Source organism: Lissotriton vulgaris, chromosome 11, assembly GCF_964263255.1.
Source record: "Lissotriton vulgaris chromosome 11, aLisVul1.2, whole genome shotgun sequence".
In the NCBI taxonomy this organism is placed as follows: Eukaryota; Metazoa; Chordata; class Amphibia; order Caudata; family Salamandridae; genus Lissotriton; species Lissotriton vulgaris.
The window spans coordinates 1,008,855,767-1,008,881,841 of record NC_141699.1 but is presented as its reverse complement, the minus strand read 5'-3'; the positions used below and the strand labels follow the sequence as shown (position 1 = coordinate 1,008,881,841).

Genomic DNA, 26,075 nt, shown 5'->3' with positions numbered 1-26,075 from the left:
ACTCAGTGTGGTTGTGATCGTACCCCAATACATATTTATCTTTTGACAGTACCAAGCCAAATTAACAAAATCCGCCCCATCATATCCACATCGCCTACACCTGGCATCCTCACGTAACCCATATTTATGCAGTCTTTGTGGTGTATAGTATGTTTGATGCAAATATTTAAGTCGTGTAATGTGCAGATTTCCATTTGAAGTGAGCAGTTTAAGGAACGTGCAAGCAATAGACCACTCACGCTCTGTAAGCGCTTCCGACAGTGAGTCCTTCCACCTCTGCAGTGCCCTGTCCGCATTATGTGGAATTTCACTTTGAGCCACCCTGTATAATCTAGAGACCAGATGGGATGTGTTCGATGAGGTGATAATGAATTGTAGTGATTGCAAAGTTGGCGGTTCTTCTGGGTAGTTTGGATATAATTCTTGAATTGCCCTCTGTAGTCTATAGTGTGTGAATCTGAAGAGTAGTGTTGGGTTACTTACATAGGTCAGGTCGTCGGCTTTGCGAAAATTTCCTTCAAGATATAAATCTCCAAATGTGTCTATACCTGTGTTTTTCAGTATGTCCATTCCAACTTGTTCGTTAGTCACCGATACTTTCGGGTGGAAGTGCAGTGGGAGTGCCGGGGCATATAACGGTAGCTTGAGAGTCAACCTCCCCAGTGTTCTCCACGTGTGAGCCGTGGTATCAATCGTGTTAATGTCTTTTGAGTGTAACGGCGGTCTTTTATGCATTACTATCGCAGTCAATGGTATCGGTGATGCATCACCCTCTTCTACCGCTGTATGCGTGAGATACGGGGTGGGATGATACCAGTGTGACGCGTATTGGGCCTGTGCGCACAGGTAGTAGAGCCGAAAGTCTGGTACACAAAACCCACCTCTTTCATAGGGCAGCGTTAATGTGCGCATGTCTATGCGTGCCTGTTTTCCAGCCCATATAAGTTTCAGCACCAGGGTCGTTATGTGCGTAAAGACTGCTTTAGGCGGTGTGATTGGTATGTTATTGAATAAATAAAAAAACTTCGGAAGGATGTTCATTTTGACTATTGCAATCCTATCCGACAAGGACAGCGGTAGTTGTATCCATCTTGCTACTTTACCTTCCAGTTCTGTAAATACCCTACCATAGTTTGTCCTAAAAACTTCTTCAGGGTCTCGGCTGTACCAGATTCCCAGTTAGCGCGTGGGGTCTGTCTGCCAGTCCAGTGGAAAGTCAGGTGAATGCGGCGTGGTGGAATCAGTAAGTGGAATGATTAGTGATTTCTCCCAGTTAATCTGTAACCCAGAATGGCGTCCGAATTTCACATATTCACGCAATAATGGGCTTAGATTCTGTTTGGGATCCCGCACATAGAGAAGCATATCATCCGCATACAATGAAATATGCAGGGGCCTCCCGGGGAAATGCAGGGCTGAGTGGTTATGTGTCTGCCTAATTATGCATGCGAGTGGTTCCAAGGCTAAGACAAATATTAAAGGCGACAATGGACAACCCTGTCTAGTTCCTCTAGCAATATTAAATGGTGCAGAGATGTATCCATTTACTCTTACTCTCGCCACAGGCCTCGTATATAGCAGAGTCACCCAGGTTATGTACCGCGCCGGAAATCCCATTCTCTGCAATATCGTGTGTATGTAAGACCATTCAATGGAGTCAAATGCTTTGGCTGCATCAAGCATGACGGCAGCCGCTTTTGTCTGGGGGTTTAGATAGTGAGATAGTGCAAATAGCGTTCTTGTATTGTGGGATTTGGCTCGTGCTGGAATGAATCCTGCCTGATCTGGAAGTATCAGGTTCGTCATTAGGGGCTGCAAGCGCTCAGCCAAGAGCTTCGCTAAGATTTTGGAGTCTACATTTAAAAGGGATAGCGGACGATATTATTTGCAGAGTTCTGGTTGTTTACCCGGCTTTAGGAGAGTAATGATCATCGCCTCACGTAGCGACGGCGGCAGTACCGTTTGGTCAAAGGCCGCACCATACATTTCAACTATGTGAGGGGCAAGGATGTCAACAAATTTTTTATAGAACTCACATGTGTAGCCATCGGGTCCCGGTGCTTTCCCGTTTGGCGGTGCATGTATAATGGCGGTCACCTCTTCTACTGTAATAGGTTGTGCCAGGTATTCACGCTGATTATCGGACAACCACGCTATTGCTATATCATGCAAGTACTCACGTGTTTCCTGTGGTGGAGCAGGTTGCTGGGAAGTGTACAGGTCTGCATAGTTACGGACAAAGCTGTCGAGTATTCCCGCAGGTTGCGTATGTAAGGTGCCGTCGTTGTCTCGCACTTGTGTGATCATCTGCGACTCTCTCCCTTTACATATTTTCTTCGCTAACATCTAGCCGGGTCTTCCACCCTCCCCAAACTGTCTGGCTATGGCCGTTTGTTGACATATTTCAGTTCGTCTTCCGCATATTTCTGATGTTCTATGAATATAAGCTTAATTTTCCCCAGCAGTTCCACATTACCAGTGTGTGCGTACTCCCTCTCTAGGACTGTCACCTCACGTTCAAGCCTGGTTAACTGCGCCCTTATGTCTTTCAGTATCCCAGCTGTCGTGCTGATGCATATGCCCCTGAGCGTCGCCTTAAATGCCTCCCAGATGATGCATGGGTCGTCAACTGAGTCCACATTCAGTTGGAAGTAATCCTTTATTGCTTTCGTTATGGTAGTGACATATAAGGGGTCTAATAGTGCCTGTGCATTGAAGCGCCAGCTGAATGGAGGGGGTGTGTAGTGCAGTATCTGCAGTGCAAGTTCTACTGGATTGTTGTTCGGACAGCGTGCGTGGGTGCGTCATTATCTTTGTAGCCCATAGCACAGCGCTATCTGTCCCCAGACAGTAATCTATCCTCGACCAGCTGCCGTGTGCCATGTTAACATGTGTCGCACCTGGTGTTGATGGATGTTTAACCCTCCAAATATCCTTGAGTGCAAGTTCTTCCAGAATATCGCCCAGTTTGTCCCTGGCTTTCTTGTGTGGTTCCATGGATGCTGTGGAGCGATCTACAGTGTCACGTAGTGCTATATTAAAATCCCCTCCCCAAATTATCGTCGTATCAGTAAATTCCAGCAAATGATCCCATAATTCCTGAAAACATTCCGGAGAATCAACATTCGGACCATATACATTCACTATCGTCATGTCTTGCCCTCTTAGCACCCCCGACACAATTACATATCTTCCATCTTTATCGACAATTGTACGTGCAATTCTGTAATTAGTGCCCCTTTTGACCAGTGTCATAACCCCTCTGGAATAGGATGAGTATGCCGCTGAATGGTTTGACTCCGCCCAACGTGCACCAATAGCTCTATGCACTTTAGGGTCCATGTGGGTCTCTTGAAGCAATGCTATGTCTATATGGTGCCTATCAAGACATGCAAATATCTGTCTGACCTTTTTGGGATTGGTAAGGCCTCTCACATTCCACTTTAGTAATTTCAGGCTATCTCTACTCATATTTTCTACTCAACTCTCTGTTTGTACCACGTGTAACATTCCCTCCCCTTAAGTTTCAGCACAGTATTGCACAGTATCATAATGCTTGATATCGACCTATTAGCAGTTTTCACACGTCGGCGTACAGCAGTGCATCTCGATCGCCCAGGTAGTTCAAAAAACAACAAACCCCAACTACCCCAGTACCCACCCACTCCAGCAACCCAATTCTGCTGAAGCCATTTTACCCTTATAACTGTAGTTGTCAACATAACTTTTCGGGGACTGCCCTTGTAGAGGTCCGCCGAGGGAGCATAACCCCATCCTAGTGAAAGGATGTGGGCGAATCTATGTTCTGTAAACAGACCGCCTAGGTCACATAGCAACACCAGTCTTATTAAAAGTCTCTGGAACGATAGGTGTTCAGAACGGTCTTACAATTCGTGACAAGAAACATGGAGCCTTTCCATCATTTACACAGAGGTTGTATACTGCATCATAGCAAAAGTCTATACCCTTTAGCTTTTTATGTCCTTCTGCTATGTTTAACATACTGAACCTCCCCTCAATTGTCCAAATGCGCCTCTCTACTACATGATACCCACACCTCCCAGTGTCTCATTATATACTTCACTCGTTACGGTTAGGAGTCACAAGTTGGGTTTCGTAGTTCATGAGGAGCATAACCTTAATCTCCTAGAACCGTAGGTCTTTCATTTGGGCAAGGTCAGCGCAGCGTTCATCAGAAGGTCTAACCTTTAATCTGACTCAGTGTGTCTGTCTCTGCGATTGGACCGTGTACCTTTGGCAACCGCTGTTTTGATGAAATCCATTGCAGCTTTCGGGGTCGATAAGAAAATTGGTTTGTCCTCCCACGTAATCCGAAGGCGAGCAGGATACAACATGGCATATGGGATCTGTAGGTCTCGAAGTTTGACTTTAACCTCGTTGAACTCTTTGCGTGCCTGTTGTACTGCAACCGTGAAGTCCGGAAAGAATTCTAGTTTGTTTCCCTGATGTTGGATCTCACCCTTTTCCCTCACCAACCTGAGCACGGTGTCTCTGTCATGGTAATTCGGGACTCTTGCCACGATCGGTCTAGGAAGGGCTCCCGGTTTTGGCCTTGGCGCCAAGGATCGATGTGCTCTTTCGATAATGAATATCGGCGATAGATTTTCAGGGCCAAACAGGTCTTTGCATAGTTGTTCCGCATATGGCTCCATTCGGCCTGTGTTGGTCGATTCTGGCAGACCTGCTATACGTATGTTGTTCCGTCTAGACCTAGCTTCCAACTCCTCTGCCTTGGCTTTAATCACTTCTAGGACTTTCTCCATTCCTGTGCATTTGGTCGTCGTGGTTCGTGATTCGTCCTCAACAGTCGAGATCCTGTTTTCCGCCGTGTCCAATCGTTCGCCCTGTTTGTCGAGTTTAGCCGCCATACTGTCCACTCGGCCCGTCAAATGATCGAGTTTGCCATTTATATCCTGCAGGTTTGCTTGTATGGATTTCAATATGTTTTCCATGACACTACCTTCTTGGGATTCAGTTTCTGGGTCTTCCTCTGCAGCGCCAGTCTGGTTTTTCGGCGTCTTCCGCACCTCGAATGTTAGTTTGAGCTGTTGTTTATCTGGTTTGCCCATTTTTTATGATAGGGGGGTGCTGGATTGGTACTCTTTTGAGTCGTATGACTCCCTGACGTTTGGGGCGCAGAGACCTATTGTGCAGCACCTGGAGCTGAGAGGAGGAGGTTCCGCACCTATCCACCCTGTTCGTTAATCTCAACCTTGCCCGCAAAGACTGGACCCAACAACCGGAATGCGTCTTTTGGCTGTTAGTAGTGGTATCTTGACACTGCAACAGGCCTCCGTAGATTGTCACGCTAGTTTAAGAGCAGGGACTGGCTCCGACTGTTGAGACTCACCACCACCGGCACTTACACGCTATGTAGGTGATGTGTGCTAATGTTCTCCCAGCCATGTAAGGGGCAATCGGTATCAGCAGCAATTACATTGAACACCCCTCCGTTCTTGTAGTGAGAAGGTGGCCACGTGGATTCAGCATTAGATGCCTGTGTGGGGGTTTAGTGTTTTGCGCCTTGCATTCTCAGGCTTGTGCTCACACTTCGAGGGCTCCCACCTTATCCAGTCATATATACGGCACCCTTTCCTCCTTATTGTTTGTAGGGCTGAAAGTCTACAAGCGCTATATTGTTACTTGTGTAGGATAACCCCCTTGATAACCGCCTCGTATGAAGCACGCTCCGATCTTATCTGTATATGGGCGCCGCCATTTTGTTTCCCGCCGTTTCTCGGCAGTTAGTAAGTAGTTCTATAGGCATTGGGGGGGGATCGTTGTCTTTATGGGCACTGCAAATCTGTTCTGTTTTTTTTTTTTTTTTTTAATTGGCCCTTTGTGTGCCCAGGGTAGGTCGCGCTACAAGCCTAAATGCCGACATGGATATTAATGACCGGAGGTGTTCTGATACGCTGCTCCAGCCTCATACCTTCAGTTTCGCCATTACCCTTCCATATTCCCTTACGATGCTTGCCGGTTCTGTGTCCCGTGCATCACCCGCTGCAATCGATCGCCACTTCTTTTGTCTTTTCACCGTGTATGCACACTCACTCTCAGTGGTGCCGGCGTGTTCAGTCTCCAAGCGCTGCCAGCAGAATGCCGTCCGCCATGTTGGTTCATGGAGCTCACCGAGACTTTCAGCCTGTGTTGCGACACCCGTGTGTTGAGGCTCCTCTCCTGTCGTCCCTCGCATGCACGACTTGTTCCTATCCTTGTTGGTGTGCCTGCTGACCTGCAGCGATCTGAGTTAATATGTTTTAATGGCGATTTTGAGATTCGCCCGGCGGAGCTGCACAGCTAGGCAGCCATTCCGCTGTGCGCCCCCTAGCGCCTCCCTTTTCAATAAATTACTTAACTGGGATTATAACGGATTCCGACTATGCCACAGTAATCTAACAACTCGCTATCCTTTAAAGCCAAAATCCATATCACATGTGTTGGCAGCTCTAAATGTATTATTTAATACTGTATAGGTATAATAATATTAAATATATTACATATTAATAATAGGTATTGTGGCTGTTATTTACTGCACCATTTATCCTCCTCAGTTTTATCAACACTACCAAAAGATTATTTTCCTTTACACATGAGGGTAGTCTTTGCTCCAGGAGTGGACACTTCGATCTAATGGTTTCTATCACAAATTCTCAAGCCTATTCAGATTTGCAGTGAAATACACCCACACAATCAGGAGCTAAATGTACTTCATCTAGGAAATACCATCTCTCTGTGTGAGGAATGTATGTGTTCGTAACTACATTTAATATTTTACTTTGTTTTTGTATATTTACTTTATAGCCTTGAGAAACCACCAGGAGAGCTGGGGAGTAATAAAAGCCCCCGTGGTGTGGTCATTCCCCCAGTGGCGTGGCTAGAACTTCTGCTGCCTGTGGCGGCCCCTGCTTTTGCCACCCTGCGGCCGCCGCATGTAGGAGCAGAGGGGGGAGCCGCCCCCCCTAAAACCCATGCTGCCTGGGGCAGACTACCTCCCTTGCTATGCCACTGGCCCCCCCTCCTTCAGTGCCCCTGTAGTGTAGTTCCGATAGTACCCTTTCATGCAGGCCCTACGCTGTTTACGGTTAACATATACCGTGGGCTTGGTGGCAAACTGACTCTGTACGCCCCCAACGAATATGTCAGCCTATGTTTTTGCATTAGCTACCTCACAGTGCCACTAGCATCTCCTATTATCAAGAGATTCGTTTTTGGCAACCTCAGAACACAATAACCTCAGACTCGTGGAAACAATATACTACTTTTCACCCAGTCACTCGTGCTTGCTTGTTTTGCTGGCAGAGAGATACACAGAAGAAACAGTTGAGCGTGTTTACAATAAGAATTTATTGTACCGTTGTTCTTCTCATGTAAAATAAGTGTGCTGCTACAACTGTAACACAGTAGCAGAGGTATAGAACCAACTGTACAGTGAATAAAAAGGAATAGTATTGTTCTGCCATTTTGCAATAGTCATGAACACATACATGAATATGAAATGCATTTATAAAATAAAGTGTGTACTCCTAAGATGCCTGTCTAGAGGTACCTAAGTGTACCTAGCATGTGAATAGGTGCGAAAGAGCCTAAGCCTAAGAGCCTAAGTCTAAGAGCCAAAAATCCCGCTAGGATTTAGTCGAATCCCCATATCTGAATAGTAAGAGTGTGGGACCCCACAAGAGATCGTCAGACCACTGTAAGCTGGAGCGATGGCATGCCAGAGCCGCAGGGTCTCTGGTCAGTGTGTCAGCTTTGAAGTCTCGGTTCCCTCCTGCCTTTTGATAGCAAGAGGTGCTGTATTTATAGAGACTATGGGGCCCATTAGGATGGCGGGCGGATTGCCCCCGCCAGGCTGGCCATAGCCACCGCTGGCCTGGCGGGGGCAATACGCCTGCCATCCGCACCTATATTCCACCCAACCATATTAGTATGGGGGGAGCGACCACGGTGGACGGAAAGACCGTTGGCCGCTTTTCCACCCTGTTCGCCTTGCGGCCGGGGAGGAAAAGGATTAATATGGTGGCAGTGTCTATTAGACACCGACAGCCATATTACAATGGGCTTGGTTAGATGCCTTTCAGTGGCGGCAATGCCGAGCCCCCAGAGTGAAGGAGAGGTGGGAGGGTGTACACTTGCATACACGAAGCAGTAGGCACCGCGCGGTGTCTGCCGCTTCGTGTATGCGAATGCATACATGTGTTTTTAGCATTGTGGCGTGTGGTGCTCTCTGCTAAAAATGAGGGATGCGGGCGCATCATAATCCCCACCACGGGACCCCCGCCCTTATGGCGGGTGGTCCCAATCCCTGTGAGGATGGCGGGCGGGCAAAGTCTGCCAGCCATCCTAATGACCTCCTATGTGCGTATGTTCCCCATTGTTCATTATGAGGATGACATTGGGGATTAAACCTTGTGCGTCGATGGGAGAGGTGAAGTATTCCCCCTGGATAGTGTAGTCATAAATTATCCATATGTGTTATGAATGACGTCTTAGCAATATCGATTGGGAAAAAACCACCCTCGGCATGGAACTAGGTGAAAGGTTTAGGCCATAAAAGGCTACAGACCTTATATGGATAATGTCCATACAAGACAGTCTGTCCCTATTTGGAGTTATTCCCTTATAAGGCTCGTTCATATGAAATGACGGGGAGATGATGTAGGGAAAGTGTACAATGTTCCCTGGACCTATATCAGGGTACCGATATGAAATTTCACACCCCCAACCCTTCAGGGAGCCTCCAAGGGCTAGAATTCATGTGAGACATGGGCGATTTAGGGGCACCTTATCTCATTTTTAAGGGGGAGCATCCTTTTGCTTTACGCAGCTGCAGGTTAGAGACGTAGGTCATGCTAATCACGTATCAGCAACTCCATACTCGCAAATAAGAAATGGATACATTCACCTATTACTTCCTTAGAGGTTGTGTACTTGAAACTCAATCATTGTATGTGGAAATATAAGGGTGCCATGTTTTCAAAGTGCATTAAAGTTGTATGTGTCAATATTTAAACCTATGTGGGATATGTTACACATTTGTAAATTGCACATGCAATTCATTTAGTGATTTATGTGAAGTTTATGCATGAGAAAGTAGTGACTCTTCCTGGTGTGTCTTGAATTGCGATGAACATAAAAATTATTTGTGGATAGACCTGTGTTCCTCTTCCACAGAAATGTTCACTCTTTTTTTGCATCTCAGCTCTGTGTTCTGTGGGCATGTGCTTCAATGGAGGGAAGTGTGCCGGTGGAGGAGATCACGTCTGTCAGTGCCCAGAAGGATTTCAGGGCCCCCGGTGCCAGTATGGTAAGCTAACTTTCACAAGCTACATTCACACACTGAAGCTAAAATACAAGTTTCAGAATATTCTCGACAAAACAACATTCAGGTCATTATCCATGTGAAACAAGATACTAAAAACGTAAAATATATTGGTTCTTTTCCCAGATGTAAAGTATATCAATACAATAGTGAGGATCTGTGTTATTTGAATACAAAGGACCGTTATTTGCACTATTTTTGGATTACAGTGTATCATTCATAGTTTAAAATTATGAATTGACACTATAATCGTATATGAATCCATACAGTGTTTTTTCTCTTTCGTCGTCTTCTTTTTAAAAATGTATCACAAATCATATTCTAATTAGCTTAAAGAACTATGCTGCGGCTGAATTCACTGAAAACTTCTGTGTTTTAAGTTATTTCTATGTTTGCGAAGCTGGGTAGTGGCGGCTCGTCTGCTAAGGGGAGGGGTGTCGCCCCACTGCTATTGTGACAGTGAAAAAATGATAATACCAAGACATTATTATCATTTTCTTTCTGAAATTGGGGCGGGGCAGGCTCCCTGACGCCAGAGCAGGGGAGGAGTAGTTTGCACTCCTCTAAGTGCACATGATTGCTTGGCCAGCTCTCTAGGGCCAGCCAAACTGTCATGCACACTTGGCATGTTCTCCATAGGGCTGTGCTGCACAGCCCCATGGTGAACATGTCCAGCCTCTACAGGCACTGCCTGAGTGTGCAAACCGGATGCTCAGGCCAATCACGACGCTGCTCCTGCAGAATCCTGATTGGCTGGTAGAGCCTGGAAGCCTGAGTGCTTCTGGTATTCCCAGCAGAAGAGAGGTGTGCGGCTGTGGGAGAAGCGTGTGGCAGGGAAGGTAGGTTATTTATTTTTAATTTTTGTTTAATCCCACCCACTACACCACACCCATTCAGAGTGAGCTGCCGCTGAGCTTGGGACGTAATTACTGTGACACACCATGAGGCTTTTACCATTGTCTACAGTGAATTATTGAATAAACCATTTCACTTTTTATTGCTTGAACATATTCATTGGAAATGGCAATTTGATGGTTCCTAAGGATCTCCTGCTCAAGATTCACTGTTCATTGTGCAATATGTCAATAAGACAGCAGGTGTGTATCAACGCATTAGATTGGTGTCCAGCTAGAACTATCTTGGAGCAAGGTTTTTATCTGGCATATGGTTCTGAAGCGAGTTTTGTTATATGTACCCTAAATGTTCCTTACCAACAGATGATAAATGCATGAGCTGGACTGTAGAGTGTGAGTGTATATTCTGATAGGTAGCCAGTTTCACTCACTAATGATCAATCCATTAGCAGAGATGGAAGATTTTGAGTAACCACCACCAACTGGAGTGCCATTTAGGATGAAGAAAGCACAGAACTGCTAAGGTTTCCATCTTTAATTTGACCTGGCCCATATCACGATTAACTCTGCTGGGAATCTAAGCAATTTCTCCATGTTCAGGCCCAACTATTTAGTCACATTGTGGCCACTAAGGCCCCCATTACAATTGACTGGAAAGTTGGATGGATTTTCCCCATCCCTAGAGTACCAGTACTGGTGAAAATGAGGCCCATTATGATTCTGGTCCTTAGGGGCTACTAAGAAATGAGGACTTACTTGGGAGATTAGTAACTCCATCTCTAATTCCTCCAGTAATTCCTATTTTGTCCTGGACTTTAACAAAGTGTTTTCAACTGTTTTCAGCAATCAAAATGTCCATGTGAAAGTAAAAAACCTATCATTCCTATGGGGCTGAACCTGCTGTTGCCAGCCTGGTGAGAAGTTAGAGGGCATTCGTAATAAGGGTCCGCGTGTACTTAGAAGCATGAGTGGATGCAACATACCCAGAATGAGAGCACTCTAGGACACTTTCCCAATGAATTATGATCCCATCCTTTGCATGACCCACATTTGGACTAGTCACAATGTAAACAAACAAACAAATAAACCTGCCTTAGTTTTTGTACCACCTTTGTGGGAGTAAACATCATCCCACATGGACTTCATGTTCATTATGTCGTGAATTATTATGGGAGGGTGAAACATGTCTTTGTTTTTCGCACTGGTTGAAGAGATGAAATACAGCCATTTAAATTATTTACTAATAACTATTATGACCGGCTGTGTTGCTTTTGCCAGGATTCATCCTGTGGTTCAGATCATACCTGTGGCATCTCATGAACTGGTTCACTGGCAGAGAGTGAAGGGTGAAGATGTGTGTGTGTTAGTTCTAAGGTAGAATGTGCCTCCACCTTGGTTCCAGTTGAGTGTGCAGATCTTGTAATATTATGTGGGATCTGGAGCAATCAATGGGGATCACCTGTGCTGTCAATGTTCCTCCACAAAACCCAAACTAAGAATTTGGAGTCTGACTCGTGTCATTCTTCATAAAAGCTCTTTAAGAAAGTTGCCCATATTTGGATGAGTTCTTGTTTTAGTTTAAGGCTCATAAATTGCGCCTCTCAGTAAATCATTTTGGTATTGTAGGATGCCAAACATTTAGTTCAAGCTGAAGTATTTCACGTCCACTCATTTTTTTAATGGGATTACTTATAGACTGTCTAAAAAATGAGGTCTATTGGAGTATTTATCTGAATTGACATACCTTAAAACAGTATATGGAGTAAGGAAGGATTTCTAACCTCCTTTTCCATTTTATGAACGCTCTATTTCTTTATAAATTTAAGGATCTAAGGAAAACCTGCCAATGATGAACATTTTCCCTGTAACTTCAAACTCATTTGAAATACAAGAGTTCCTCAGGGTTACTGAATAAAGTTGAATATTTATTTTGTCATTTTATGCCTGGTTGCTGTCATTTTATATATGCATTGATATCATTTTCAAACACAAAATTGAGTTCAAGTCTTTGAGAGTGAAAGAGAGGGTGAAAAAGTGAGGTGGAATGGAGATCCCACAAACCACTGAATTTCAAAAATGTTGAAATATGTTTCTTGGTAACAACCATAAACCTACTTTGGACTTCCTTAAAGTGAAATCATTAAGAGATTTTGTTTAGAGGTTAGATTGAAAATTATATGCTATGTGCACATCGTCTTCAAATAAGTGGGGACCTCGGTAGACATACACTTTTGTATCATGATAGTAAATTTGAACTGGGAGGCATTCACTGGATGTAGCAAATGTAGGTGATGTAAACTGGAGGCACACAAATGGATTAATTTACTCCACCATGGCTCTAGGAACTGAATTTTAGTTTTTCGTAGCTTGCTCATCGAGGTCAGTGTGTGGTGGGGTGCAAGTTTTAGTTAGCTCAGTAAAATGTAACTAGTGAATTTCGGTGTTCTTTTGGTTTTTAAACATTCGTTTTATTCTTACTTCAACACCTATCTATAACTTCAATGTAACCTTTGTTTTTTATAGTGAATGTCTAGGAATTGTTTTCTAATATAAGCTAAAATCGCATTATCATACCTAACAATGAAGTCACTTTAACGTTTGATTCTTTCAGTGAATTTCTGGGACTTCTTTAATGTAAGGGAAGAATGGGTTATCTTACCTAACTGTTGTTAATGCCACTTTAACCTTTGTGTTATTCTACAAAATTATGGGGTATTTTTATTATATTTAGCCAACTCTCCCACTACCGACAGCCTTCAGCCATGTGGAGGGTGGTGTTTGGCTGCAATGCCTGGCTTTCTGCCAGGCTCTGCTCCCAACCCCCATAGACACCCAACTCCCCCTGTGCACGTCCTTTGGCTGTGGCAGCCTACAGCCCATTCCTACACCCAACTCCCCTGCCAGGCGGTCAACCAGCCTGCAGTGTATAGATTCAGCCATGCACAGAGGGTTGTTGGTTTCATGGCCTGCCCACCCAACCCCCTTGATGGTTTTCCCTTCGGACACCCAACCACATTTTGTTGTTTATTTTTTTCTTTCATTGTTTTGCCGTGTACCGTGGTACTCCCACAGTACCTTTTGCTCAAGCTTAATTCCCATGGCACTTCAATACCATTTAAGCCTCCTGAAGAAGCTTGTACGGTACCACACTAGCATGGGGGTCAACCCCGAGCCACAGCTCCTGTGTGAGTATCACACTGAGTCCTGCGTTTCTTTCTTAATTTTAGCCCTGGGGTCCCTTTGGCCTCTCACAAATGCATATTTTCGAAACTTTTTCACAATAAGGGGACTGAGTCCAAAGACCAAAAAGAGAGGCTCCTAATCTACATGGTGGCATTCCTCTAATTGTTTTGTGGTGCTCACCCGCAGTGATTTGTATCCCAAGTTTAATAAATTGATTTGGAAAAATCCATGTTCCTTTTATGACTTAATAATTTCCCCCATTGAAATGTACTGTAGGGAATTAAATTTGTAGCCCATGACCCGAGACCCTCGTGAAGCGGGCCCCTTGGTCATAGGCAACATCGTCACTTAGGCATTTGCCCTTTTTGGAAGACTGCTGAGAATTTACCCACGTCTATGACCCACGACGTGAGCAGCATTTGCACCCTTAGTGTGGGTTAAGCGTCCTATGAATATCAGAACTGCCCACTTGAGTCTTATGATTATTCATTACATTCTCTGTTGTGTGTGCTACCTCTTTTCTCAGTGAGTATCCAGTGGGATGAGGTCAGACAGATACACAATTGTGAATTAAGTTGAAGATTCAGCACATGTACAGGATAAGGATTTTTGTGGTCACTGGCACAACGTGGTATCTACAGAGCCACAATGAGATCTTTCCTCATAATGATGTTGTAAATAGTGTGCCTTTTGTCTCCTCTCTGCTGTTTCAAATGGCATGTGTGACAATGGGGAAATGTAAGAAAAATACCAGCAATTTATGTCTTCTGCAGGGTGGTAACATTTCTTTTACCAGATCAGGCCCTGGAGCTGCATAATAATTGGAGCCTCAAGCAGCATCCTTCCTCCCAATTCCTGCCTGAACCACAGTTCAGACAGTTTGCAGGGAGGGTTTTGGCATCATTCTTTTCAGAGACAAGCCAGTGCCTGAAAGAAGTTGTCCTCACAGGGAATTGTTGGCTCCTGTGCGTTATCTCTTCCAGCACTGCATTCATGACACAGATACATGTTCTCTGTATCACAAGCTCTTGAAAATTAAGGGGAATAGCTCAACAGCTGATCAGGAGAACATGTATGCATACCCCTGTGGATTATGGTAATCTGGTTATGGATAACCTGTCAGGATCCACGGTGCTGTTCAAGGTTCCGCTACCCATGTTGTAGGGTCAGTAAAATTAAGGCAGACAGAACAAGCTTACCATATTTCCAGAAGAAATAGACCATTAGCTTGGACATCACTGTGGCAAGCATGGTCTCACAAGATGGCGGCCAAGATAATTAAGCGGTTACTGCGCTTGTTTCAGTGTTCATGAGGATTGGAGCATAGTGCGAATCATGTGCGCAGCCTCTCTAGCGGGGCACTTCACTAAAGATTTCCTCAGAGTTAATGGTGTTTCTCAACACATGTGGGGTTCTATAGAAATCGTGTTCAGGACAAGACTCATTGCGCATGTCTGGCAGTGTAGTTAGTGGCGCTTGATGAAACGTTGGTTCCTTGTTATATTTAAAAAAATATATACATACTTACTTCTTGTGATGTATCAGGTTACCTGCTATTTATTTTTACTGTGAGAAACTCTCCCAGATAATTCTTATAAAAGAAGATAATGGCAAGAAATACTGCTGTAAAGAAGAGAGAGATACTTACCAAAACGTTCAGCTACTGTTTCATGACACCTTCCTTGTTCCTCCTCAGCTCTAGTCACACAAGTATTTCCCGAATAGAAAAAACTTGAAAAAAACTAATTATTACATATTGAATAGAAGTCAAGGAAAACAAGGATAAGTGTTATATCAAGTATAAGACACATATACGTATTATATATTATATATTATATATGTATATATATATATATATATATATATATATATATATATATATATATATATATATATAAATATATATATATATATATATATATACATATATACTAGCGGCCCGTCCCGACGTTGTCCGGGTAAAAAAAGGCTAGGCAGCAATGGTTTTAGTATTGAAAATAACATTTACTTCAAAACTTCATGGTACACCACATTTCGTGTTTCATGAGAATCAGGAAGTAGAATAAATTGGTTGTCGGCATTCCCCAACCTCGATAGCGCGACATATAACTGTCCATGAGTGAAGCAGTCCTCTTGTAAGTCTATCCCAATGACTTTGTATGTCTGACCTTGTGATTTGTTAATGGTGGATGCAAAAGCAATGTTAATAGGGAATTGTAAGCGTTTTAATTGAAATGGTAGATCAGTAGGGATCATGGGTATCCAGGGAATATGGGCTAACTGTCCTGCAGCAGGGCCAGTGAGAATAGTAGTCTCTATTACATAAGGTAAAAGAGATTTAACTTGTAGGCGCGTCCCATTGCAGAGATTTGGTGGATGTAGGTTTTGTGATAACATGATAGGAACACCTACTTTCATTTGGAGTGTATGAGGGGGAAGCCCTGAAGGGTTAAGTGAGTGGAGGAATTCTTGGGGATAATGCACAGCGTCTTGTGTATCTAATACTGTATCAATGGAATTATATATTGTGGTTTCACCTGGGAATAGTTGTAGTATGTGTTCATTAATATGATGCACTGCAGAGTTTCGGGCGGCAACTATAGACCTTTCGCAAATCCATGTGTAATCTTTGCTGAGAAGATGCTTGATGTCTGGGTAAACATGTTGTATGAGTTCATGTAGGGTACAGAGACGCTTACCTAAGTTTTGTATGTTGATAAAGCCATTTGTGTCAGGTATGTCTCCGTTGGCCACTTCTATTAGAAGATCTGCAAATTGTGTATCTCCACCTCCTAAATGTGTCCTCATGTTGGTGCGCAAGGTAATAGATTGTACAGAGTTCCATAGGTGTGATGCTTTTAAAAAAGCTTTTAGTATATCAGCCCGCGCTCCTGTAGGCACCACAGGAAGAGTTTGTCGGAAGTCACCAGCAAACACAAAAGTAACACCTCCAATTATGTTGTATGAATTTCTAATGTCTTTGAGAGTTCTGTCAACTGCCTCAATATGTGAGCGGTGTGTCATTGTACATTCGTCCCACATGATAAGAGACACATTTTGAAGCAGTGTCCCCAAAGGTCCGTTTTTCCGAATAGAGCATATTGAATCCTTTTCAATGGAAACTGTTAGAGGCAGTTCAAAGGTAGAATGTGCTGTTTTCCCAGCTGTTAGCAAAGTGGCAGCTATTCCAGATGAAGCAACAGCTAGAGCCAAATTCCCAGAAGATCGAACTTTGGCAAGTATGAGGTTGATTAGGTTAGTCTTTCCTGTGCCACCGGGGGCGTCTATGAACAATAGTGTGCCTTGCTTCTTTTCAACACTATCATCTATGGTGTCGTAGGCGAGTTGTTGATCGGGAACTAAGTTAGGCAAGTATTGAGCAAGGTAGGTATTTAGCTCTGGAATATTGTGTGCGGTAGCGATATTGCGGTATCCAGTTAGGTTAATTCGGACCGCTGGTGGCAGGCTGAAATCTTGTAAGGACTTCTCGCTTAATAGATACAGTGAGTCTTCAATTTCTATAAGTCCTTGGTTTATGATTTCATTGTTGATAGCAGCCCGTGCCGACGTTGGCCGGGTATGAATTGCTGCCGGCCAGTAGTATATTGTTTTGTAGGATTTCGTTTTGATAGCATTTCTTATCTGTGACAGGCCTGTGAAACGCTCCGATTCACAGTACACTGCTGATGCACTGAAGAGTGCGCGTTCAGTAGTGTGTGAACTCGAGTTTCCCTACTTTATTTTTCCTTGCAAAATTATATAGCGCAAACTCGACAACATGCCATAAGCACAATTTACATTACAGAAGAACACATTCATTTGTGGTAGGCACGGGGAGACAAAGCGATTTGCCTGGAATCACAGGATGTTGAGCTGATGCCGAGATTCGAACATAGCTCCCCAGCTCTAAAGTTTGCAATTCTAGAACTTGTGGCGGGAGGTGTGTCTAAAAGTGTATGTTGGTGCTGGCCATCAATGAGAGAGACCTGTGCATTTTTCAAATGGGTGGTGAAAAAATATGAGTATGTTGCTGGAGATGTGGGCCGCCGTGCCACCAATGCACTTACCGGGGGAGGGTAAACACCGATTATTCCTCAACTTTCTTTCCGCATACCATCACTCCGCATACTTTCATTACGAAAGTACCATGACTCTGCAATGCCATTATAACGCATGGCATTACATTTTATATGCTTTTACTACGCATACATTTACAACGAAATTCGTTGTAAATGCATGAATGGTAAAAGCATGTTTTTTAAAAATGTTTGGATAAGGTAAGTATGGGTATAGGGGTATATGTTTTGGGGTACTGAGGTATATGTTTTGGGGTGTTTGGGTATTTTAGGGGTTCAGGTATAGTTTTGGGTTATGGGGTATAGGGGTAGTTTTAGGGTTTAGGGATAGGTATGGGTTTTGGGGTACAGGGGTGTTTTTAGGGTTCAGGGATAGGTTTGGGTTTTGGGGTACAGGGGTATTTTTAGGGTTCAGGGGTAGGTTTGGGTTTTGGGGTACAGGGGTATTTTAAGGGTTCAGATATAGTTTTGGGTTTTGGGGTATAGGGGTATTTTTAGGGTTCAGGGGTAGGTTTGGGTTTTGGGTACAGGGGTATTTTAAGGGTTCAGGTCTAGGTTTGGGTTTTGGGGTACAGGGGTATTTTTAGGGTTCAGGGCTAGGTTTGGGTTTTGGGGTACAGAGGTATTTTAGAGTTCAGGGCTAGGTTTGGGGTACAGGGGTATTTTTAGGGTTCAGGGCTAGGTTTGGGTTTTGGGGTTCAGGGCTATTTTTAGGGTTCAGCTGTAGGTTTGGGTTTTGGGGTATAAGGGTATTTTTAGGGTTCAGAAGTAGGTTTGGGTTTTTGGGTACAGGGGTATTTTTAGGGTTCAGGGGTAGGTTTGGGTTTTGGGGTACAGGGGTATTTATAGGGTTCAGGGCTAGGTTTGGGTTTTGGGGTACAGAGGTATTTTAGGGTTCAGGGGTAGGTTTGGGTTTTGGGGTACAGGGGTATATTTAGGGTTCAGGGCTAGGTTTGGGTTTTGGGGTACAGGGGTATTTTTAGGGTTCAGGGGTAGGTTTGGGTTTTGGGGTACAGGGGTATTTTAGGGTTCAGCGGTAGATTTGGGTTTTGGGGTACAGGGGTATTTTAGGGTTCAGCGGTAGGTTTGGATTTTGGGGTACAGTGGTATTTTTAGGGTTCAGGGCTAGGTTTGGGTTTTGGGGTACAGGGGTATTTTTAGGGTTATGGGGTAGGTTTGGGTTTTGAGGTACAGGGGTATTTATAGGGTTCAGGGCTAGGTTTGGGTTTTGGGGTATAGGGGTATTTTTAGGGTTTAGGGATAGGTTTGGGTTTTGGGGTACAGGGTATATTTATAGGGTTAAGATGGGTTAGTGTTTAAGGGTGTTGGGGTATTTTAAGGAGTAAGGGTTGGTTATGATCATGGGGTGCAGGGGTATTTAAAGGGAGCAGGGTGGGATTAGCACACAATATGAGACATGGCATGAAGGGTGGAACGTACCACACGCCCCCAGTGTTTGTCACGCCCCCCAGCACACGCCCTTAGCACATGCCCACAGCACAACGCAGACACGCCCACAAGGGACTACTTTGCTGGCACGGTTCTTTTACCTTTTAAATGTATATGGTTGGCGTCTGTATAGCCTATGTCCTTCTGCTGCAACTGCCCTTTCCAACACTGTATTGGGTGTTGTGATTGGTGCTGTGGTTCCTGAGATTACCCGCCTCAAAGGTTTGGGCTCTCTCTTTATATTATTAGTATGGATATATATATATATATATATATATATATATATATATATATATATATATATATATATTCTAAATCGCATAATACAAATGAATTGAAAGAAAAGCAGTCAATGTAAAATCCTATGCTTAACATATGTGAAAGTATATCAAAACTATCAGAAGATTACTTTAAACAGATAGAAGAGATGCAAAGTCTCAGTCCAAACAGGAATGTAGAGCAAATAGAATTGTTATAGAATATTCTTTAGAAAACTATAGTTTTAGCATAGGAAAGAAAAGGTAAGGAGTTACTAATAGTCTGTTTGTTATTTCAGTTATGTACAACACCAAAAACTGGTCCAGGAAAGGAAGCAGGCAAGGTGACTTGTAGCAAGCGCAAGAAAAAGGGGAGGAGGTCTCGTCTTCTTATCTCCCCATCCCCTTTCCCCTCTTGGAGCCCTCTAAGTCTCTAGCTGGTGATCTAGCTGGTGATACCACTGAGATTGGGAGTGGTCCTGGAGGGACATTGGGTTTCAAGCATCATTCTGCTCCTGTAAAGACTGGGAACTACAGTTACAGGTTATTGACAAACTCTGAGGGTAATTATTGGCTCGCTTTGCAGGCTCTGCCATGTAGATGATTCAGTTTTAGTATCAAATCCCAGAGAATGAGCACCCGAAAAATCCCGCTATGTACAAAGCAATTCATAAGAAATTGAAAGACTTGACTCTACACCACAGTCCGCGAATCATGACTCCATGTGTATGTTCTCCAAGTACGAGGTAGAAAGTATACTCTCATACTTCCTCCATGCCTTCATATGTAGCTGACAAAGCTCCAGTCACTGAAGAAGATGCTGGCATAAGGGTAGAACAGAAAGTGCAAAACCTCAAAGATAACTTTGTAATATGAACTCTGCAGATTCCAATTAAATCCTAAGAGGTGTTTTGGTCACTAAATGGAACTCTTTGCTCCTCCGAGATCCCTGTATATCAGCTGCTGAATGCTTTTAATTCCATAGAGAGTTGACCGTTTATATATTGTCTAACTACCGCTTCACTTTAGTACATTTAGTTCTTTATGAAAAATATATTATCTAATAGGAAGACCTTCAGAACAGAAGATTTATTAGGAAAATATTTATAGATCACCTTTCCACTGTCAAATCTCATCACAGAAACTCTTCCTTAATTAAACAGAATGGTGTGGGCTTCATATTTGCATTTTATTTTTCAACCGAAATAGCAAACTTCCTTGTACCTAAGGTCCACCATTATTGAACAGGGAAGATGGTGGTGTTGCTGCCTACGTAGGGTAGTCCAGTCCCTTTTCCATTATCCTTCTTTCCATCATTTCCAATGAGTAGCAAGCCTTAACTCCTTTGGTGCATATAGGAGAAGGTTGAGCTAAAGGTATTTCTACACAGATAAGTTATTTACTTGCATGCTATTCATTGCTGCCCTGTCAGGGTTTGCTTAGATCAAGTTGTGTACAGAAATAAATACCATCTCATCTCCAGCAAGAAGTTCTCCTCATATTGGTGGGTGTTGCGTGAGTTGGCTCATACTGCTGTGGAGGACTACAATTTCAAGTGCTAGTAAGCTGGAGCATTTAACATTAGAACTAACATTCTGAGTGCTTTGAAACGTTTGGCTTGAAGCTAGACGCTGTTGTATTAACCAAAGTAATTCTTAGAGTTTCATTGATTATAGGACAGAAGATGCTACCCTGAGTTATCAAGTTGATCAAGTTGATGAAGGAATAGTGGGTGCCTCAAAACAGGTGTGAGCCGGTCCATGACAGCAAAGGGCTTTTCACAAAGGCACTTATGAGTACTTGTGGTACTCCTTTAGTACCACTTCACATAAAATTAAGTGCCTCTGTGACTTGGTCCCAACACATATAAAATGGAAATTATAACCTACAATGAGCACAAAAATTACTGTACCTTCTTTGCATTTTTACTAACAGAAAGATGGACATTTTGTGGCCAGTTCACAAATGTTTTACTCATTATGTGAGTGAGGACAACTACTACCTGCACCTCCTCCAGCCACTTTCAGGTAGAATTTGTTTTCCCCATATTTATTAGTGTTTAATATACTGAATTGTAGATCAGTAGCCATCATACTAGTTTTGTATCAAGAGTTTCCAAATGAAACCATGGACAATGAAAATGAAGCATGGGCCATGATGTCACTTGGATCCTGAGTAAAATGCTCAACAATGTCAATAGCCATACATGCACAATTACACATTGTTGATGAGGGCCCTCCCTTTGAGAGTACAATCCCTGTATGTTGATCCTATCCATTTGTAGTACAGAAAAGAGGACTGTAGTGCAGGAACCGAACTCAATATTACCTTCATCAATCCCCTCTAACTTCCCTACTCACCCTAATGAAAGTGGCAATAAAAATAATGCCTAATCTTTTGCCAGCCTGTCACCCAACCAACCATACACAACAAGTGTCCCATTCTCAAAGATGTTGCTGTTATGGTACTCCTGGTTTCCTGCACTATTCATGGAATAAACAAGGAGTACTCCTGACTTACACCTGGAATTTCAGATAAGCCATGACTACTGCAAGAGTAAGTCACATTTACAACAATTATTTTGTGAAGCGGTTACTACGCATACAAAATACTACCTAGCCTCCTTCCACCTTCTTCTAGCACCTTTGGCTTTCTCTTCCCTTCCCAGGTCAAGTCTGAGCTCTCTACTCTCAAAGAGCGAATGAAGAAATAGGAGGAACAGTGATTGTCTAAGAGATACTGATAGCATCAAGAGGAATACTCCATCAGCCACAGGTCGGCACACTCTTGTGGATGACCGGGTGGATAAAGTTTAAGATGCCAGAATGTTACCCACTTTCTTCTACCTCATTCAGGTTGGCAGACACCAGAAAATGCAGGGGAAGGCGCAGCAGATTGCGAATCACCATATTCCATTGCGTTAGCTCCTTCAGGTATCTGGGGTCCTAGGCAGCTGACGAGTCACCACCCAAACCTTCCCCGACTTCGCTTTGGAGACCCAAGAAAGGCATGGATAGATGAGGAAAAACTGTTATCCTCCATCATACCACCAACATCTATGGCTGAGAAGCCATACACAACAACATTGTTACACCATTTCTGAGCACTTCTCTTGAGTATGCACTACTTGAAATTAGACTCTATGAGATAACTATTTTTCCTAAATCAAACACATTTGGGGGCATATCAACAAGCCACCGCGATAATTATCGCTCAGCACACTTAGCACGAGTATAATTATCGCCAGCTATCGCTGGAATATATCGCAGAGATAGCGCGTTATCATCAACGCTTATCTCCAATGCGATATAAAATCCAGCGATAGCAGCAAAATGTGCGATTATCACTGGAAACCCAGCGATAATTACACCGCGATAGGCAAATCCTTGTGGATAGGGCAGGGTGGTCGCATCCTTATAATCCACCACCTATAGGCTATAATGGCTTAGTAAGATTCAGAGCAGGTGTAATGAAACCTGTGATAAGCGCGGTTAGCGCTACTTTTATCGTCGCTACACAGGTTAGCGAGCAGATTGATAATTGGAGCAATGTCTGTTAGCAACATTTCACACGTTATTTCTGTCAGTTACGCCCACTTTGCATATCATTAACGTTGCAAAGCTGGGCGTTGAGGAAATAGGCGCAGGGGCATAATAACACGCGCTAGTGTGTTTTTGCTGGTAGTGCAATAAAATTATCTCTGCTTTTCGGCCGAAAACGGACGCTAAAGCTGCGATAATTTTATCGCGGGACCTTGATGATATGCCCCTTGGTCAGGTAGAGAAAATAAGATTGAACGTTGATCCCTGGTTTCAAATAAGTCACCTTAACCTTTGAGCTAAATGTATTCACTTTTAAGTAAAGAAGTGCTTACAATGCTGCCTAATAGGATATTACATATTGGTATCCTGCCCTCACCCTCTCTTAATTCTCATTCTGTTGTTTGAAAATGTTTTCAGCAATATCACTCATCCATGCAGAATACAGAAATAGCTCCCAAGGCATCATTGCACCTTTGTTTTATGCTAGTCCAGTGAGCTTCTCTCAGGCAGCTGCATGTAATTGCAATTCTGAAGCACTGGTTTCCACAGCAACCTCATGGGAATAAGCTACGGGCAAGAGCCTTCCACACCACTCATTTGGGAAGACAGAACTTTGGCAGAGTGTTAACCAGTTGACTGAACATGAATTCCAATTATAAAGTTTTTCATCCTCCGTCCAGTATTTAATGAAAACGTGCAAACTTTATTGAATCCCAGGCATAAATATATAATTATATATATAATGGCATCTACACAAAACAAAACCATGTACTTGTATATTTCCACTTTTCCAACCGAAAGTGTTGAGCGACTTCATATCTGTCCTATTCCATTTACTAAACACATTGAGCCAGATGTTCCATAGTATTTTACAGGCACAAGCAAGGCATCCATTAATTTGACGGGGACTGACTAAGCTCCAATCAGTGATTTGAGAGCGCCAACCAAGCCAATAAACCAAGCACCCATATCCGATTCATAACTTAAACTGAACGTAGCTAAGACAGAACGTTTCTTCATCGCCATTGCAGAGAAATAAAACCAACTGGAGATATGGTTGTATGGAATTAATGTACATGACTCCTTGCATGCGCTCATTATTGTGAATCTCTGTGTCTTCCTTTCCTGTAATGTTATTCAACACACAGGTCTTCCAATTACGCCTTGAATCAATGGGCCCGATTCACAGAACTAACTTAAGACAAAATCCTAACCTTACTACTTTTCGTATTCACAGAAGTTAGGATTTTGTCTTAAGTTTGTCTTAATACAAACTTAAGACAGACTTAAGTTAGGATTTAGTCTTAAGTCTGTCTTAAGACAAACTTAAGACAAAATCCTAACTTCTGTGAATACCAAAAGTAGTAAGTTTAGGATTTTGTCTTAAGTTAGTTCTGTGAATCGGGCCCAATGTGTTTACGATCGCCTTAATATGTTGCTTTAACCCATGTTGTGAAGCGCGTCAATACCTTCGGGTCCGGCTAGCGCTATACAAAGCTCTACAATAAGTACATTAATCAATAGCCTCATCCCAAATTCATCAACGTACCCTAATGCCTTGGCTTTCCAATAGGAATTCACCTCAACTTCGCAGCACAAATCGCTGATGTAACAACTCTCATAGCTGAATAGAGCAAAGGTTTATCTGTAGGAAATGAATTCTGGACAGCATCTCAAGTCAGGGGCGTAGCTAGAGCTTGTGGCGCCCGGGGCTATCCCTCAGATTGCCGCCCCTTGTGGGGTGCTGGGGAAAAAGGACGGTGAGCACTTGAAAGATGTCCGAGAGACAAGTAGTATTGCTGCTACTAGTTACCTCGATCATGCAAGTTATATGCACATACATGACACAGTTAAAGGCTACACAGTTGAATACATTGGTGACTGGCAGTACAAAAGGCACACTAGGCAGAACAGCCAGGGCGAGTAACCACAAAACCGCACGCAGCAAAATTGAAAAAGGCAGGGGAATAAAAGCACACAGGTCTCAAGTCTGTTCAAGACTCCCACACACCAGTGGCATAAAGCAAAATGACCCCCACCCTGCAAAGTGGGCCCCGGAATCTCCAATATCTCATATCTACAGAGGCTTTTGGCTAAATGGTTGCCCAATGCGCCGCTGTCCCACACTCCTGAATTGTACATTTGCGTTCCCATAGCTATTCATCTGATGATCAACATTCTGGCTTTAAACATCACAATGTCGCATATCTGTAATAATCCGAGGCCAGCAATTGGGAACAGAAAAGATGATTCACTCAAACGGATTGTGCTTAACAGAAACCAAATTCATAGCTGCCAAGGTTTCAGATTGCTATGTGTGACATTTTCATAATTTCATTGAAATTATGAGTGACATTTCAAAGACTATGACTGACACAGTGACACTTTCTCGCTGGCAAAATGAAGCAATGAAGATGAGGGAATCATGTAAATATCAGAAAGTACACCCATTTGAGTATAGCTGCTAAAGTATCAGATTGATTATGTGTGACATTTTCATAGATCCAGTGATTTAAGAGAGTCACGCTAGAACTAAATATGGAACTCAAAGGGGCAATTTCTTGCAATCAAAATAATGGAACGAAGTCAATGGAAATAGACAAATAGCTGAAATTAACCTCATTTGAGCAACAGTAAGTCGAACTCAGCAGTAGGTGCTGTAACAATCAGCACCCTCCACCCCAGGCTCTTCAGTACCATAATGGGCCCCTGAGTCAGAGCGTGATCTTCTAACGCCTGCCTCCACCCATCCTAAGCAGCAAGAGCACAGTGCCAAGACTCTCAAGCACAGTGCGCGGGGCCACAAAATGTTGGTAGAGTGAGACAGAGCCCCCCAACCTGAGTGTCAGTCCCAATCCCCAGACTACCCCCGCAAACTCGCAAAGCAGACACAGAACTGCGCTAAGAGAAGTGCCCAGGGTAGGACAACCTGGGAGAAGCACATAGTGCTCCCCGAACCAGGCCCAGACCCTCTAACATCACCTGCCCCTGTTCCAACGGATGAAAGTATGACAGACAGGGAGGGGCTGTAATCACCCTTCTCATCCCTCCTCCCTGCCGAGAAAACATGTGGGAGAGCAGACTCCTTTAGGCTGCACTGCTCCCCCACAGGACCCCAAACGTCATCCTTCAATCACTCCCCATGATTTTTTGGGCCATCTCTGTGCAGGTGGATTTGTTCCCCAAAACGTGGAAAAAACAGAGAAAAAGGCCCGACATTACTGGCTCTATGCGATCTTTCCACATTACAGGTGCTAAACAACTATTCTGCTTTCAATTATTTTCAAACAGGCAGCGCTGCCTGACTGGCTTGTGTGCGACTCGAGGCAGCTGGCAGCTCAGGCCTCAACGAGCGTGCCACAGCACCGACC

The 26,075-nt window shown here is 43.6% G+C and overlaps 1 protein-coding gene across 1 annotated transcript in view; it reads left to right on the top strand.

Annotated features, from left to right (window-relative positions):
• LOC147683929 (uncharacterized) overlaps window positions 1-26,075 on the top strand; it is an 879,194-nt gene that overhangs the window by 124,199 nt on the left and 728,920 nt on the right. Inside the window, 1 exon segment of the mRNA XM_086942580.1 lies at window positions 9,224-9,328. Within this exon segment, the coding sequence (XP_086798706.1) occupies window positions 9,224-9,328 (105 nt within the window).